The 18,792-nt window shown below is 36.0% G+C and overlaps 1 protein-coding gene, 1 long non-coding RNA gene and 1 pseudogene across 5 annotated transcripts in view; 2 read left to right on the plus strand and 1 right to left on the minus strand.

Moving 5' to 3' along the window:
- The window catches only part of LOC138156841 (uncharacterized), a 362,694-nt gene that overhangs the window by 339,365 nt on the left and 4,537 nt on the right, over nt 1-18,792 (minus strand). The window lies entirely within an intron of this gene.
- On the plus strand, nt 1,599-2,468 carry LOC138156837 (small ribosomal subunit protein uS2-like; annotated as a pseudogene).
- The window catches only part of GEMIN2 (gem nuclear organelle associated protein 2), a 404,714-nt gene continuing 392,288 nt past the window's right edge, over nt 6,367-18,792 (plus strand). For all 4 annotated transcript variants that reach the window (XM_069082304.1, XM_069082307.1, XM_069082305.1 and 1 more), the window contains exon 1: nt 6,367-6,372. In XM_069082304.1, the coding sequence (XP_068938405.1) occupies nt 6,367-6,372 (6 nt within the window). The remainder of the gene's footprint in view (nt 6,373-18,792) is intronic.

The following is an 18,792-nucleotide window of genomic DNA, read 5'->3' on the forward strand; positions in this document are numbered from 1 at the left end:
ACACGAGATCTTCTCCTATCACAAAGGGCTTTTTAGTTTTTGCAATTCAATAAGAAGTTTCATAAGATACAAGTAAATACTTTTCATTGACAATTTCTCAAAATTTTGTTTTCCTTTATTTGGAGATTTTAAAAGTCATTCAAAACGTTCCTTTGGTTTGTTGCAGTACACTGCATGCTTGATATTAAGATGTCATTTTAGTTTGACTGGTTTCATGCTCTCCACAGCCAAAATTTCATTGCAAATTAAGCAAAGAGGTTTTTCCACACCATCATCTTTATTAGAAGTAGATTTATATTTCAAGAAATGATTCAACATTATTTCCTTTTTCTTCTCAATTTAGGTGTACTACAACCTGGTAGTGAAGACTTTGCCATATTGTCATCAGTATTTTTATCTTTTCTGTCTAAATTTAGCCTCTTATCCATATCCAAAAAAATATTTTTGTCCTAAAATATAAATAAATATTGCTAATAATTTCTTAAATAATTGCTAGCTTTAGTTTATGAAATGACATTTGTTTGTGCTTAATTTTAAAATTTGATTTAAAAAATTCACACTTACATACACAGACAGTGGTGATGGTGGAGAAATATTACAGGGCTTTTGTCTTCACTTGCTGCAATTAAACACTTATGTTTCTGTAAAAGTAAGAGATAACAGCAATTTTTTAAATCAAACATTTTAACACAATCCAATCCAAAGGTGCACTAATTTGATACTTACTTGCTGAGGAATGATGATAGGAAAATATTAAAAGTCTTTATTTTCTGTAATTAAACTGTTATGCTTCTGTAAGAGCAGAATACTTTGTATGTACAGTCAAGACACTGCAATCCATAATATACAATAGTCTTGAATCTTAGCCAAGGTGTTTCTGGCAGCATGCATTGGACTGCATAGTGTGGTGGCATGCACAGTGCAAAGCGCACATGCTGTGTGTTCAGAATCAAGGCTGCAGTGAAGCCACATGATGCAACACAGGCAAGCACTTCCAGAAACACCTCGTATTCATTATGCATTAGATTTTGAATTAATTTTTGGTCATTGCACATTCAGAAACCTTTTATTGTTGCCAAATTTTTCAAGACCCCCACATGCAGTTCCATGACCCCATGTGGGATTTAACTCACACTTTAAGAAGCACTGGTCTAAACTTACATCATATACAAACATATAATGCTCTTATGAATATATATATATATATATATATATACATATTTATGCATTTACTCATTGCAGTGGCTATCCTTTAAGCTACTCCTTAAATTTGTCTTTTTTTCTCATTTAGTCTGAAAACCTTTTTTTCCCTTACAGAGGACGCTATCTACTTGAGATGAAGCGGTATGATCTTGCAAAGTCTGCTATTTTCCAAGTAGCAGAAATGAACAAAGGTAGGTTTTACTTGTAACTATAGTTATATAACTACAGTACAGTTTTTAAACAAATGTAATCACATGGAGCCTGTGGTGAGAGGAGTTTGCTGAATGTGTGGAGCAGGAAGCTGGGAGTCAGAGCAGTTAAAACTGGAGGGAGGTCCCGGCTTCCCTAAAGAGGGTTCTCAGTTTCCATTGTAACTTTAAAGGGAAACTTTCACAATGTCCAGAGCCCTAGATGTCTTGCAGATGAAGAATGAGGATGTCCTCAAGTTCCTTGCCGCAGGAACACATTTGGGTGGCACCAATTTGGACTTTCAAATGGAACAGTATATCTCCAAAAGAAAGAGTGACAGCATCTACATCATTCATTTGAAGAGAACTTGGGAAAAAACTTCTGCTGGCACCTTGTGCCATTGTTGCATTTGAAAACCCAGCCGATGTTAGTGTCATCTCATCCAGGAACACTGGCCAGCAAGCTGTTCTGAAATTTGCTGCTGCCACTGGTGCCACACATATTGCTGGACGTTTCACACCGGGCACCTTCACTAACCAGATCCAGGCAGCTTTCAGGGAGCCTCACCTCTTGGTGGTCATTGATCCTCAGGCAGATCACCAGCCTCTGACTGAAGCATCATATGTTAACCTCCCAACCGTTGCCCTGTGCAACACAGACTCCCCACTTCGCTATGTGGACATTGCCATTCCATGTAACAACAAGGGAGCTCACTCCGTGGGTCTGATGTGGTGGATGCTGGCCCATAAAGTCCTGTGGATGCATGGTACCATCTTCCAGGAACACCCATGGGAGGTTATGCCTGATCTTTGCTCCTACAGGGAGTCAGAGGAGATTGAAAAGGAAGAGCAGGCTGCAGCTGAGAAGACAGTGACAAAGGAGGATTTTCAGGATGAATGGACTGCACCTGCCCCAGAATTAACTGCTACTCAACCAGAGGTGGCTGATTGGTCTGAAGGAGTACAGGTGCCATCTGTGCCCATTCATCAGTTCCCTACTGAAGATTGGAGTGCTCAGCCAGCAACTGAGGACTGGTCTGTGGCTCCTACTAGTCAAGTCACTGAGTGAGTAGGAACTACCACAGAGTGGTCTTAAAACCCAGAAGCTCTAATAGTGTTAGAAAAATTCTGATTGAAAATAAACATTGGTTTCTTAACAAAAAAAAAAACTGCAGGGAGGAGAGGAGGCAGGCAAGGAGACAGCTAGTTATCGTGTGGCTCCCTGCTGTGTTATGGTACATTCACTTCTTTATTGCTATTATGAATTCAGTTTTCTGGTGTTGAGATTTGGCTTTCTGGCTTGGAGATTTTACTTTCTGGTGTCTGAATAAATGTTTTTGTTTCTGTCTTCTATATGGAGAGTCTGCTATATATTGTGATTCAGAACTATGCCAACATATTCATAGTCACTATCAGTGCTGTGAACATTGTATTGGCACTACATCCATTTGGTCAATTCTGCTTCTTAAGGCATTCTTCTCCTCATTGGCTTCTTGGATCTCTTTTACCATTTGACCTAGTCTGTTTTTTAAGGTGGTGTTTTCATCTTGTGTGTCTCCTTTACCAAGTTGTTGATTTGTTTTTCATGATTTTCTTGCATCATTCATTTCTATTCCCAATTTTTCCTCTGCCTCTCTTACTTGATTTCCAAAATCCTTTTTGAGTTCTTCCATGACCTGAGACCAATTCATATTTTTCTGAGAGGCTTTGGATAGAGGAGCTTTGACTTTGTTATCTTCTTTTGATATATATTTTTATCTTCATTGTCATCATAGTAACTTTCTATGGTCAGAATATTTTTCTGTTGTTCACTTATTTTCCCAGCCTATTTCTTAACTTTCAACTCTTTGTTAAAGTAGGGTTCTTCCTCCAGGGTGGAGTGTGCACTATCCCAAGCTTCAAGGGTTTTATGCAGCTGTCTTCAGAGATACTTCTAGGGACCTGTAAGTTTTCAGTTCTTCCGAGGTGCTATGATCAAAAGAGAGGTGTGTTTACTACTCCTGGCCTGTGTTCTGATCTGTGAGTGACCACAACTACTCTTTTCTGCCTTGGAACTGTGACTCAGTGAACTGAACTCAGTGAGTGAACTCAGGAAGAGTCCCTGCTTCACTGTGGTCACAAGTCTTGGTGTGCTAGTGCTTCTCTTCACCCTGGGACTGCCACCCTGGACAGTGACCTGGAAATGAGTGTGGGCAAACCAAAAGAGTCCTGCCTCAGTGCTAGCAGACACCCCTGTAATCTCCCAACCAATTGTGTGATCCTCTTACCATGTGCAGGCTGAGCTCTGAAGTAGTTACTGCCTCTGCTATTTCAGTGACTCCCAAGGCCTGTTCCTGGGGCTGTGCTGGCATGACCTGTGCTCGACTGTGCTCTACTCTCACTCAGGTGCAACAGACCTTTCCTGCCAACCTTCTAAGTTGTCTGTGGCTAGAAAGTTATTTCACCCTGTCCTTTTATGGCTTCTGCTGCTACAAAAATTGTTTTATGGCATTATTTAAAGGAGTTTGGGAGGTTTTTGGGGAGACCTCAGGTGAGTCACTGTCTTTTCTCTGCCATTTTGAGTCCTCTCCCTTTCCCTTGTCCCATTGCTATTGCTTTAGCAAAGCAAAATCTCTTTGTTCCAGGATTATTTCTGTAAAATTTTAACCTGCTTAATGTGTTCTGAAAACATCTAGCAATCTTTTTCCTTCTTTTTTGCCTGAACATGTTAGTCTTTTGTAGCTACTATAGGGTAATGTCCTATGTGATTCATTAATATTGCAACAAGTTTTATTTGGACATTTAGATCTGTTATTTCATTTTACCATACCAAAAGTAGACATTAAGACTGGCATTTTATATAGCTGTTAATTGATTCTTTATGTAGCTGTTAATGTATTCTTCCCATTAAGTTTCAGGATGTCTGTCAGACTCAACGCATATATCCTCTGCTTTCTTTTTGATGGTTTTATATTCAATGTGTCTTTTCCAGAAAAAGACAAGAAATTCTTAAATATTGCTTTTATCTGTTGGTTCAATTTTACCTCTAAATTCTTGCTCACAACTTTTGTTCTCTTTTTATTAGTAACACATTAAGAATTATAAACTTATCTAGTCCATATGGCATTTTGATGTCACTAGAAAAAGTTTCCAAGCCATGAAGTAAGAATTTAAGGTATTTTTCAATAAAGCCTTCTAACTTAATGTTATTCATTCATCAGGAAACTAATATGATGCTTTTGTTCAGCTCTTTCTCACTTAAAAGTCATACTTGGTTCTGTTTCGGACTGATGATGGTGGATTGTAAGGTAATTCATACACCACTGATAATTATTTTATCCAGTAATTAATTTATCTTCTCTGACCTTGATCATGTTTCAGTTTGGGAAGGAAAAAAAGCTAGTTTCAGTCACCTCTTTTAAGTTAATCATTTTGCTGATCATCATAGTAGTACGCTAATTTTCTATTTTGCATTTGACCCATTTGCATCTTCAATGTGATAAAGTATCATCATAATTTTATTCCTCTCTTTTTCAATGGAGTACAGCTAGAAATGATCCTGTGACAAGTAACTATCCTGCCATTATTCTTTTTATATTTAATGTTCTAAAAATTATTGTGCAGACAGATAAAGCAATTTTTATAGTTGAACAAAAGTATTACGTTTTAAGTTAATCCTTTGTAGGCTCACTGAAAGCATCATTGGCATAAATCCAGCATTAGATAAGAAAATAAGGATCATATGCACCTCATCTTTTTCCCACAAGATTTTCATCTCCTCTGCTAAGTCTCTATATATTAAGAGTTTTTCATTACATGTAACTTATAAATTAATGGCATTTGGAATGGCAATATCTAATAAAAACATTCTTTAATGTTACATCCAAGTGATTTGGGGCAGTAGTTTGACTAGTGATAGTGTTTTGATTCCAGTACAGTTTATTGGTTGAATTATCCAAGATGTTTTGAGGTCTAAATTTGTAAGATGGGGGTTTGTCATCTGTTAGTCCATGAAAGACAGTGAGCTTCTTATGTTTAAGTTTAGCCATTGGGTGATATGTTGATAGGTATTCACTAGAGGCTAAATTTGTATATCCTACAGATAATGTGTTGCATAGGTTCTACCATTTCTTTTAATAACCTATATTGATCACTAAATCTAGGCTCCTTATGGGCAACCTGTCTATAATTTCTAATGGTAGTAATGTAGTCCTGACTCACCATCATAAACCCATTTGTTTCCATGAACAAGTCCTCATGACTCAGGCATTGGCTCTATTCTTCTTGGTCATCATATCATTGGCCAAGTTAATGTGGACATAGCCCCTAGAGAGTCTTTTGATTCTTGGATCTTAGCAATTTCATAAACTCCATCCAGAGGCAAATCATTTTCATTTAATATTCTACAAATCCAATGATCTGAATTTTTATTGGCCTTTACTATTGCTAATTGAATTTATATTAGGCATTGCTATTGCTCCATGGAGAAAGTGCTTCCCAAAGTCTTTCTTAGGTTTTCGACTTATTGATCATGTTCTCTGAGAATGTCTATCAATCCTCTTCCTCTGTTTTATCAAGGAAGTGTTCAACTTTCTACAGCTGCCTCGAAGGTAAAGATCCCTGTGTTGCATTAACATTGTACAGGTCTTTGTTGGGATAATTTCCAAATTTGTTGGTCTATTTTACAGATCTAAAGGTATGTATTAAGGTTGGTATTGCATAGGTGTTAATTGCTTTGAATTAGTTCTTTCAGCTTTGATAACAGAATAAGTATCTTAATATATTCTGTCACAGGCTTTCCTTGATACTCTTAACCCAGCTCATTTCTTAATTGTGTTTAATGTTTTCTACCATTTCTTACTAGCTATATGATTCTTGGTAAGTGGCTTGACTCTTTTTTTGCTTCAGTCCTTCATCTTTAAAATGGAGGCACACCAGAGAAGGAAATGGAAAATCATTCCACTATCTTTGCCAAGAAAACCCAATGGATGAGTACATGGGGATATGAAGAAAGGGGCAGTTGGCACAGTGGTAAGAATATTGGACCTGAAGTCAGGAAGATTCATCTTTCTGAGTTGATATCTGGCCTCAGACACTTGCTAACTGTGTGACCCTGGACAAGTCACTTAACTGTTTACCTCAGTTTCCTCCTCTGTAAAATGTGCTAGAAAAGGAAATGGCAAACAAATCCAGTATCTTTGTCAACAAAACCCCAAAATGGAATCATGAAGTGTCAGACATGAACAACAACTATTTACTCAAATTTTCAGCCTCAGTTCTTGGATTAGTATTTTGTATTGGGTCATTCCTTTCAGCATTCTAGGATGGGTTGGGTAGGACTTGTTTCTACCCCCTCTGTGTTCTGGACACTACCACTATTGCTGATCTACATGTCGTGGCTGGCATGAAGCCCACCCTCTTCCTCAATCCCTTGCTTTCTGTCTCTGCCGTGTTATAGCCTAATGTGGGCTCTGACCTTGGAGGGTCTCTGTCTTATTTTCTTTGAAGGATCATTCCATTACCGCTGTGGCTCTGACAGGGATTTTGGAGTTTATGGTGTTCTCAACAGCCGCCTTGGCAATGGTGCCCAGAAACTTGTCTCCTTCTATGACTACCAGTGCCAAGATGATAGTTTGAATAGCCTGTGGTGGTCCAAGTAGCCTCTATTTCTCTTCTGATAGGCCAGGGCTTAGATGTGACTTCAGGTCCTCCATTACTGGAGATTGTGTTGGCTTGTATCTAGCTGTGGAGGCTCATAGTTTCACTATAACTAAAGAGATATCACTGTCCTTATCAAGGAAATGCTTTCTAGTCCCAGTATCCTAGCAGTTGGGAACCAAAGTGGCCAGCAGGTGCCTGAAGAGGTCAAACTCAGACTCTATTAAAAGAGAGAAGCTCAGCACTAAGACATAATATGTGATATATAGCTACAAGGTCACACAGCTGTCCCCCACCAGTTGTAAGAGGCCAGCAAGGAGTAAGCCCAACAGAAACAGTATTAGACATTACCAGAAGATCTTGGCAGCCTTGCAGCATTAGAGGTATGAATTGCATCTGCATGCATATACCTTAGCTGTACATATTTCCTATATCTGTGACCTTTCACAAATAAGTCTTGGTCACAAAGGGACCACAATTGCTGCTTCTTATGTGAGACATTTCCTGATTCCCCCCAAAAAGAGAGGGCCTCCTAAATCACTTTGTATTTACTTTCTATAAGGTTGGTATTTACTTATTTGTCTATGTGGTGTTTTCCCCAACAGAATATAAGTTATATGTGTAACTTCCAAATATGTGTCCCTCCATTCCAGCTGTAGAACTGTGTCTAAACTCCAAAAGGCTCATGATGGAAAATGCCATCCAAATCCAGAGAAAGAATTACAGAGTCTGAATGTAGATTGAAGCATACTCTCTCTTTCTTGTTTTGTTTTATTTCTTTTTTCTTGTGGTTCATTCCATCAGTTATAATTCTTCTTTACAACATGACTAATATGAAAATATGTTTGATTTGAATGTACATGTATAGCTTGTATCACATTGCACACCCTCTTGGGGAGGGGGGAAGGAGGGGGGAGAAAATTTAAAACTCAAAAGTTTATGGAAGTGAATGTTGTAAACTAAAAATAAATTTTTAGAAACATTTTTAAAAAATGAACTGTGTCTATTCTTCCCACTACTGATGAGAGTATTTGCAAGGGAGTAAGATTCTGTTTTATGGGGGAGATGTTCATTATTAATTTTCTTACTATTCTTTTGCTTTGAACTAAATGCATCTCAAATTAAACATAAAAGTCCCATCTTCCCTCCTAAAGCCCACTTCTCTCTCCCCTGTTTCTGTTGAGAGTACCATTCTTATTCCAGTCTCCCAGCTCTGCAATCTCAGAGTTATCCTTGATGCTTCATTGTCACTCCACAGTCTGTCTCCAGTGACTTGACAAGTCTTCTCAGTCTTAGCTCTGTAACATCCCTCACATCATCCCTTTCTCTTCACACGTAGCAAACATGGACCACATGATTCAGGCTTTCATTACCTCTTGCCTAGACCATGTCATGAGCCTGCTAATTGAACTCCCTGCTACAAATTGCTTTCCTCTTCAGTCTATTCCCTCCATCCCTGCAAAAGTGATATTCTGAAAGCACAGTTCAGATGACATCATTCTGCTGCTCAACAAGCCCCAGGAGCCCTAGCTTCCTCTTGGTTAACATCTGAATTCCTTAGTTTGAGATTTAAAGTCCTTTACCCTCTGACTCCAGACCACTTTTACAAGCTTCTTATACATTACTCCACTTCATGTACTCTTATGTTCTAGTCAAATTGACCTACTTCCTGTTCCTCATGTAATGACATCCCACTTCCCATCACTGACTTCTTTCAAAGCTTTGTACAAGTGCCCTCTCCTACATGAGACTTTTCCTGATCCCCCTATTAATAATGTTCCCCAAATTACTATGTATATATTTCATATTAACTCATCTTTCTACATATCATTTCCCCCAAAAGTATACAAGTTCCTTGAAGACAGGGACTCCTTGGGGTTTTTTGCCTTTGTTTCTCCAGCATCTCACACGTAGTAGGTTATAACTCATTGCTAGAGTTTATGAAGTGCTTTAAGGTTTTCAAAGTGCTTTACATATAGTTTCTATTTGATCCTTACAAGGTAGGTAATATTACCACCCCCATTTTATGATGAAGAAACTGAAGATAAGCGAGATTAAGTGACTTGATCAGGGTCACACAGTGAGTAAGTATCTGAGGCAAGATTGAAATTCAATTCTTATTGACTCCAAATCTAATATTCTATTCACTGTGCCAACTGGTTTCTTGATTAATGGTTTGGTTGGTTGATTGTGTTCTTTGCCTATTAAAAGTGTTGGTGGGGCTCATGAGTTGTCATTTTGAGTGGATTTAAACCCACAAAGTAGCTTAAACCTGGGACTGATCTTGTGCCAGTACTCACTCACTAGGTTCCCTCTCCCTCCAAGGGCCCATCAGTACTTCCCTTGGGTGAACACAGATTGCTTGAATCTCTGAGTACAGGGAACACAGAAGTCAGCAAACTGATTGTTGGCTAGCATTTCTGGTAGCCCCAGTTCCCATCTAGTATAGATTATAGAAATCCTTTTTATTTTGTTAGTATAGCTTGGACTGTTTATTAGTTGCTTAGAGTAAAGAGGTCTTAATATAATACTTATTAATTAGTTGGTATGGTAGTAATATACAGTTCTTGAATTACAAGAGTTTCTCAAAACAATCTCTTTCTAAAAACTAAATGCTGTTTTGATATCACATGAATTGGAAGAAGGTGAGATGAAACATTTACAAAAAATTTCCTTCACTTTTAGGTACCTTTGAGTTGTCCCCTATTCAGCAATCATTGGTTTTTTCATTTTGTAATCATCACAAAGAAGCTATAAAAATATTGTTTTCAGTTACATTGTGTAGACCAGAGCCTGCCATGTATATACTATTAGGAAGAGCCCAAATGAAGGCCAAAAAATTACAGGTGAGGAAATTTAATTTAGTAATTTTAACAAATGTGTTTGATGGAATCAGTATGCTGTATATAACTTTTAAATTTATAGTGAAGTTTTCTCTTTCCATATAATGCATTACTTTATGGGACTTGGAAAACTGTTATAGAAAGTCTTACTAAGATGGTTCATGATGGCATGGAGGTGCCTTTGGACTCTTGCAGGTAGAGCACAAGATCTTTTAGATTTTACCAAACTAGAAAGGCTCTGAATACAAGTCCAGTGATAGATCTAACCACCCTAATTAAATACAGAGATTCATCATTACTACTTTAGTTTCAGGGGGGTCTAATTTTTAGTCCCATAATTTATAATGATTATTTACCTTAAGATGTAGAAGGAATGTGATCTGATCCTGTGAAAGGAATGCTAACAAAACTCACCAATCCTTGAAGTATTGAAGCATAAACCATTTTTAATAGCTCTTGTAGCCTTAATTTATCAGGATTAGAGTTTATGATAACTAGTCTAGTTCAGGGATAAACAAATTATGGCCCACTAGCCAAATCTGGCCTGCTGGATAATGGTTTTTACATTAATTCTTATCTTGAAGGCTGTATAAAAACAGGAAGTAGGATGGATTTGACCTTTGGGCCATGATTTCTTGACCCCTGATCTAGATGATAGCAGTTTCATTGACTCCATAGTTTGGAAAGGGGACAGATAGGAAGCTCAGTTAAGAGGCTCTAATAGTAGGTGGTAAGGACCTGGATTAGAATAGTAGCTCTGTTGAAGAAGAGAATGATATGTATACAAAAGATGTATGTTGTGTAGGTAAACTTAAGAAGATTTTGCTACTGACTGAATTGGAGAGTTGGTGTGAAAAGGAAGAACCAAGAATTATACTATAATTGCAAATCTGAATGGAAAGTTGACTAGTTGATTCAATAGGAAAAAAAAAGAAGAAAAATGTTGGCATTAGGGTGGGTTTAGGGAAGAAGATAACTTCTATTTGGTTGAGTTTGAAAGTTCAAAATCAAATACAGTAGATATAAGCCAATCAGACATTCAGACCAATTTGAGAATAAATGTAACATAAATTGAAGCTTGTGAAAAGAACATGGCACTAGGTACTTGGTTGAGCTTGCTGAAGGCTGAATAGGAGGAATAAGACAAGTTGAGAATGTCCTGCTGGGCTGGGTGTAGAAGACAGAAAGGGAACTCTGGACTAGATTTGCAGTCCCTATTCAAGGTTGCACTTTACAAAAACTAAACTTTCCTTCAATTGTTCTAGCTTCTAAACAGTAAAAAAAAAAATGTAAAATTAAAGAACTCTTTTAAAACAGATCCCAATGAACATAAATTTATGCACAGCCATATAAAATTCATTTTCTTTTATTATGGAGTTGGTTTTAGGAATTTAAGAATTGGCTTTTTTTTTTCATTTATCTGTTCAATGTGGTATTTACTCAACAGCTAAAAAGAATGATTGGTTAGTGGTTTAATTTCAAATGGCAGTAGAATCTACTTTTATTTTTAAAAAGCAAAATAAAAATTGATTAAAAATTAAAGTTATATAAGATTTTTTTTCATGATTACTCATTTGTTATTAACTAGGGCCATAATATTTTGTCTCACCAAATCACTAAGAATATGACTTGAAACAGAATGAATGTTTTACTTGAACTTCAAGGATATAATTCTTTAGTATTTTCAGGAACTCCTTAAGCTAATACTTCTAAACTTTAATTTTCTAAGAAAATTCACCCAACATATTTACCATAAGCATATTATAATAGTTTGTACGTTGTTATGGAAAGAATATTAGATAGAGGGTTATTAAACTTAGCTTTTAGTTCTTGGTCTGACACTATACAAGTGAGTGACTAACTGTATGGTACAAGTTATTTAATTTCTCTGAACCTTTTTTTTTAAATGAGAAAGACTAGATAATCTTTAAGATTCATTTCAATTCTAAAATTCTGTGATTCTAAACAAATAATTTTTCAAAGTTTCACTTTTTTTGTCATTGTAGAATGCTATGATAACTTTTAAAAGGGCTTTGGACTCAATAACTACAGACAAGACACCAAAGGGATCATTTCTACCCGCAGAATGTCACTATTACTTAGGCCTTTGTTACATGGAAGATGGAAATTTCCAATTGGTATTTTGTGAGATTTTTTAAAATATATGTATTTGTTACTTTTAGGAACTGTTAAGGAACATGGCATCTTTTGGTTATACATATATAAAGATTATATCCCCCCAAGATAGTCTAAGATTTCTGTCGCTTGCCAATGTATAACATCAACATCATTACAGATTCTATGATAAACCAAGCTCAAGAAAATTATATAAATATTATTGAGCCAGCTCCTGGTTCTACCATATCTAAATATGATTATTCAGTAATTAGACTTCACATTATTCATTGTAATGATTTATTATCATCATGATATTATTCAATAATGATTCTTCATGTCTATTTCATGACTGGTATCTTAGGTTAAAATATTCAAAATACACTCAACAACAATTCTAATTCTAGAAAGTATTTTCATAAAAGAATCCAAATGTATTTTATGGAGCAATATTTTTCCTGAAAGACATGTCTCAGTGTGATGAAAAACATCAGACTAGATAGTGACAGCTGCTCTGTACTGGCAATTATGGTGGCTGATCAAATTGTATAGAACTTAGTTATTAAATAACATTAGCAGTCTGATAACAACCATGTGATTCTGCAGCTAATATTGGGTGTTCTTTTATTAACAATAAAAGCTATTAATAGTTTAAAGCAACACCAAGATTTTTGGGACACTGTACAGACAATCTTGAGCATCATGTGTTAAAATTCACACTTAAATATTGTGACCATTATCTTACTTATTAAAAATAAAAATAGTATACAATAGTATATGGATAATTCCTTCCTCCTTAAATAGACACTCATGCACATTTGTAATTTCATGGGCCAATGTCTAGGGAGTTGGTCAGTATTCTAAACTTACAGCTTAACAGAAGGATTCATGGGTATTCTGTATGTTGTGTGTGGCATTTTGCTATACTCTTGCACTGACTTTTGTATATTTTGGCCTAAAGGACACATTAGTACTTAATGGGCTGCATGTTAGTTGTTCTTATAAGAAATTCCAAAGAATCAAAGGTTCCATCTTTGCCCTCCTTGCTTTTTTTGTTTGTTTGTTTGTTTGTTTCTTCTGGATGGTCAGAGGCCAACTTTAATTTGAAAACACACACACACACACACACACACACACACACATTTCCTAAATCACCACTGCCCATTAGGCACTGGGGATACCAATATGAAATACAACTCTTTCTCCCTGTCCTTACATATATTGGAGGTATAAGATCTTAGTGCTAGAAATAAGTACTTTTGAAGCATAATAATTGAAATTTCATTCCTGATTCTCAATTGATAACCATTAACAGATATCCAAGAGGGTGCCACTGAAAATTAACCTGTTATTCCTTTTTGCTGTGAGCAAAAAATTGTAGTTAGCATATTACCAACTATGATAAAAGCTGGTAAAATTGTAAGTACAAGTTTAACTTTGTCACCTAGTAAACTATGTCAGTATGAGCAAGCCATGTAATTTAGTTGATTGATTTTCAAAATCTGTAAAAAAAATACTTAATAATACCTGTTCTGCTTGCCTCACAGGGTTATTTCAAGTATGATATAAAATAATACGTGTTGGAAACATTTTTGTAACTGTAAAGTACTATGTAAATAGAAATTAGGAAACATCATTATTATCCATGCCATTCAAGTGAGGCACAATTCTTTTTCTAAACACAGTCATTGTTTGGTATTCTAGCTAAATTGCAAATATTTTGCCAAGCAACATATAGTAAATAGGGGTCTAAATAGTTATAGAATGTTACTTATTTATAAATTTTTACTTCTATTTGCTTTACATAATGCTTTAAAAAGGGCAATAAAAGTATCGATAGGGACAGAGTTATTCTTTTAAAATTCACATGCTATTTTATTGGCCTTTCAAAAATGATGGCATATGATTTATTGATCTAAGTTGTTTCTTATTATGTGACCTTTATAGGCCTTTGAGTCTTTTAACAAAGCAGTGAAAGCATATTCTGAATATCCTGAGGCCTTTTATCAACGAGGCCTTTGTAAAGTGAAACTCCAGAAGGAAAAATGTGTGCAGGACTTCAATCGAGCAATTACGCTCAACCCAAAACATTATCAGGTATTTGAATTTTAACTGTTTATGATTTCAATGCATATAATATTGCTAAATAATTTGAAAGTCACTAAAATCTAAGACCTTTTCTAGCTCTAAACCTTTTGATACTTGATTTGCCACCCTAACTTAATGTGATCAATTAACCACAATTCATGCACATCTTTATTAACTGTTTTTTTTTAAGAAGACATTTTGCCTTTCTTCACTCTGTGTGCTACTTATATGTCATTTTTTGCTCACTAAATCAAAATACTAGAAGTAGCAGTATCCTTAGAGACCATCTAGGTCAGGGATTCTTAACCTGGATTCTGTAAACTTTTTTTAAAAAAATGTATTTCAAAAGATTTCCTTTGTAATACTATGTATTTTATCTTAAGCATTTAAAAATATTCTGAGAGCTGGTCTATAGGTTTTAGGCATCTCACACCTGAATAAGAATCCCCTCTGTATCTTGTCTAGCAAATGGTTATTCATTCAGCTTTACTTGACATGAGAAGGAAACCACTAGTTGTACATACTAGTTTTTAGATAGTTCGGATATTATGAGAGGTTTTTTCATCTTACATCAAGGCTAAATCTAATTTCATTTTGGCCATCATTTCAATATTGTCCTTGTGAGGCTAAGCAGGACAAGTTTAATCTTCCTTTTGCATGAAATATTTAATTAATTTAATTTAATAAAAAATATTTAAAGACACTTATCATACCACACCTACATCTTCTCTTCTCTAAGCTACCTATCCTTTCAGTAGATTCTCAGTTTCTTCTTCAATTGATCATCATATGGCATGAAGATGAGGCCTTCTGTAATGCTGGTTACCTTTCTTTGGACATACTCCAGCTTCCCATTAACTTTCCTCAACTGTGGTGACCCAAATTTAATCAATTATTTTTTAGAAAGTATTCATTAAATATTTATTAAGATCCTGGTACTGTGCTAAGCATTGAGGATACTACCCCTCCCCCACTCACCCCCCCAAAAAGGCAAAAACATGGTACTGACCCTCAAGAATCTCATATTTTAATGGGCAAGACAATGTGAAAATAACTAGGTACATAAGACAATGTGAAAATAACTAGGTACATACAAGGTATATATAAAGTAGATTGGGTGTAATCTCAAAGGGCGAATCAATCACAGATGGGACAAGGAGAGATCAGGTCCCAGGAGAAGACCCTTTGAAGAGAGTGGCATTTAAGCTTAAACTTGAAAGAGGCCAGGGAAACTGAGAAGAGGGAATAGATATGGAGAGAGAACATTCCAGATAGAGGTGACAGAGTTCTATTTTTCTTTGTGTTTTCAAAATTTCATTCATAGAGCTTCCCATTCTTCTTGAGCTGACTTCTTTAGAATTTTAGTCCCCGGTACACTACTAATTCTTTTTAGTATTATTTTCAACTTATTTTCCTAAGATCTAGGGTATCTGATGAACTTGCTCAGCTTTCTTCTACTTTATCACAAAATATAAGAGATGTAGTAGTCACTTATCCCCAGAGTGGCAGCCTACTGTATTGGATAGAGCTTTAGCTTAGGAGATTTGGGTTAATATCAACTTGGATATTTACTGTCTGATCCTGGGAGATAAATTTCCTGACTAAAATAAGAATTTTGGAAATCAAAGAAGAGATTTAACAAAAGTAAAAGCAAGAAGACCATTGAATTAATAAATAAAACTATTAGCTTGGGGGAATGGGACAACAAAATAGACAAACTATTAGGGAAGTCAGGAGGCATTTACCAAATGCATGCTATGTTCAGTCATTCTACCAAGCACTGAAGATGCAAATAAAGGCTAAAGGCAAAAACCATCCCTATCCTCAAGGAGTCTACCATCCAATAGGGATAAGCAACATGCAAACAACTATATACAAATAAGAGATAGGTAGATAGATATAATACTGGAATAAATTAGAGATCATCTCAGAGAGAAGACACCAAGATTAAAGAGAAACAGGAAAGACTTCTTGCCAAGATTTTAGCTAATGCTTGAGTAAGCCAAGGAAACCAGGAGATAGATGTAGGAAAGGAAAATATTTCTTGGTTAACATGAGAACCAACCAGTAAAAAATTAACAGAGTTGGGAACTGGAGTGCCTTGCAAGATCTTAGAGTATGTATGGAGAGGAGTAAGATATAAAAAGCCTGGAAAGGTAGAAAGAGATCAAGTTATGAAGACTATCAGACATATTTAGTACCAAACATAAGACTTAATCTTTGGTTCTGGAGATAATAAGGAACCCCTGGAGCTAACTCAGAATAAAGCTGATATAGACTTACATGTTAGAAAAATCTTATGTTGGCACATAAGTACCAAGAGGGAGAGACCAGAGACAAGGAGACCAATTAAAAAGGTTATTAGTGCAGATTGAAAGGCAATGAGGACCTGAACTAGGTGAAGAAAAAAGGACATATGCCAGAGTTATATTGCCTTCATTCAACTGTTTTCTTTACAGGAATCTTTTTAAGCCACTTCTCTCGTTTGTGAGTTTGTTTAGCTAAAACTAGATAATACAATCTGTAAATCCACTTTAATGAGGCATGTGTAAAATGTATTAAAATATGCTAAACACAAATGAACAAGGGCACCACTGTTAACTCCTCTTTGTTGTGTTACTCTCATTCTTTCCTTAGGATATCTCCTGTACATTTGTGAAGTTTAATTTCTTTTTTAGATGATTAACAGACATAGAAGTGTTAATATTTTCTTTCCATATCCCAAAGCATTATATTGCACATTCTTTCTGCACCCCCACCCCCTATGAGTCTAAATTCCCTAAATTGAAATTCCCTATCACAACTATGTCATGTTTCCTGGCCAGGCTTATGATTTGCTTTAAAAATATTTCATCAATATCACTTCTGTTTTTGTCTTTGTTGACTTTAGCCCAAATGTTTTCCACCATATTTCCCCACTCAGTTTTCTGGACTTCCTCATCATCATACAATGCTATTCTACTCAAACATTACCTATGCTATTTCTTTTGAATATGAAGTACCATTCCAGAGCCATATCCTTATCACAAGTCGCATCCCCCAAGGTCTCAGCTATACCTGTGGTATCAAATTTGCCCCTTTGTTTTAGGATCATCTTACTTATACCCTATATTTTGTGCACTTGTGTACAGAACTCTGAGGTCATCACTTCTATTGTTGATACTTTTCTTAAATTTTCTTTCCTGAGAATATCTCTACTGTTGTTATTCATCTTATATAGTAGCTATTTTTATGGTATCCATCTTGGCAGTTTCTCCCTCTCCCTTCTTTTTTAACTTATAGTTTCTTTTTAAATTAGATTTGTAAGACTCCAAGCCTGGATGACTGCAAAGATGCTGGTGGCCTCTACAGTAATAAAGAAGATTAGAAAAGGAGAGAGTTTGGGGGGGAAGATAATAGATTCAGTCTTGGATATGTTGACTCTGAGACTCCTATGGGGACACCCAGTTCAGCTGGTGAAGTGAGAATGGAGTTTAGGAGGAGGTTAAGGCTGAATATATAAGTCTGGGAATCATCTGCATAGAGATTATCATTGAATTTATGATGATGTTAACAAGTAAGATAGTATAGGGGAAGAAAAGAAGAGGGCACTGGACAAAACCTTGGAAAAAAACTTATAATTAGTAGGTGTAAGTGGATCCAGCAAAGGAGATTGAGGAGAGGTCAGATGAGAGACTACAAGGAACCAGTGTAATGAAAACCTGGAGCACCCAGGAGAAAAGGGATTTTGACTGTGTCAGAGGTTGCCAAAAAAAAAAAAGTCAGAAGAAGGATGGGGATGAGAAAAGGTCATTAAGTTTCAATAAAGAGATCCCTGTTAACTCTGACAAGAGCAGTTTTAGTCAAATGTGGAGAGCTCAAGTTAGATTGAAGAGGGTTTAGAAGAGAATAAGAGGAGAAGAAGCAGAGACATCAATTGTAGGTAGCTTTCTTAAGGAGTTTAGCTGAGAAAAAGAGGAGATAACTATTTGGGATGGTTGGATCAAGTGAAAGAAAGTTTTTTAAGGTGACTAAGACATTTGCCCCAAAATTGTTATTTTTGTTCTGAACCCTTTGCCTCTTATGGACAAAAGTGATAATCCTGAGCAATTGTTTCTAGATTCTTTAGGGAAATATCTCTTTTTTTTCCCTTATAAATAACCATCAGTCATCTGGTACTTCAGAAATTCCTTTTGAGGTCCTAAATACTTGTTCCAGGAGGGGAGTAAACTCCCTGTTGTTATTACCAGACTGACAAGTACCTTCCTCAGTAACCCTCAACAAGAAGTCACCCAACACAACTACTTGTTTCTTCCTCCTTTCTCACTAGATGCCATTTCATCTAATGAAACCTGTGGACTTGTATCATCATCACTTAGGGTACAAGCAGCTGCTTCTTCCCCACTGAAAAGAAATAAACTTTAAATCAATTAGCATTCGTTACTTTGATTTGTTTTTAATTTTATTGTAGGATTAAGTTTCCTTCTTTAGAAAAAGCTAGCTTTAACAACTAAACTAAGCCAACATAGACATTCCAGTTAACCTAAAACCAGTAGATTTAGGAAATAGATAGATTTTAGTAGCAGATAATTTAGAATAAGACGTATATCTTTGTAGGAATAAAATAATCACAGGATTATAAGGTTTTTAAAAAGGCTAAATTCCTCTTTCAGGCAGCTAGAGAATGGGGAGGGAGGTAGAGGAGGGAGAGAAGGATTGCTAATTTACCAAATACAAAC

Source organism: Petaurus breviceps, unplaced genomic scaffold (genome assembly GCF_028583685.1).
Source record: "Petaurus breviceps papuanus isolate PSGF00001 unplaced genomic scaffold, PetGlider_PUasm1.0 164, whole genome shotgun sequence".
Classification (NCBI taxonomy): Eukaryota; Metazoa; Chordata; class Mammalia; order Diprotodontia; family Petauridae; genus Petaurus; species Petaurus breviceps.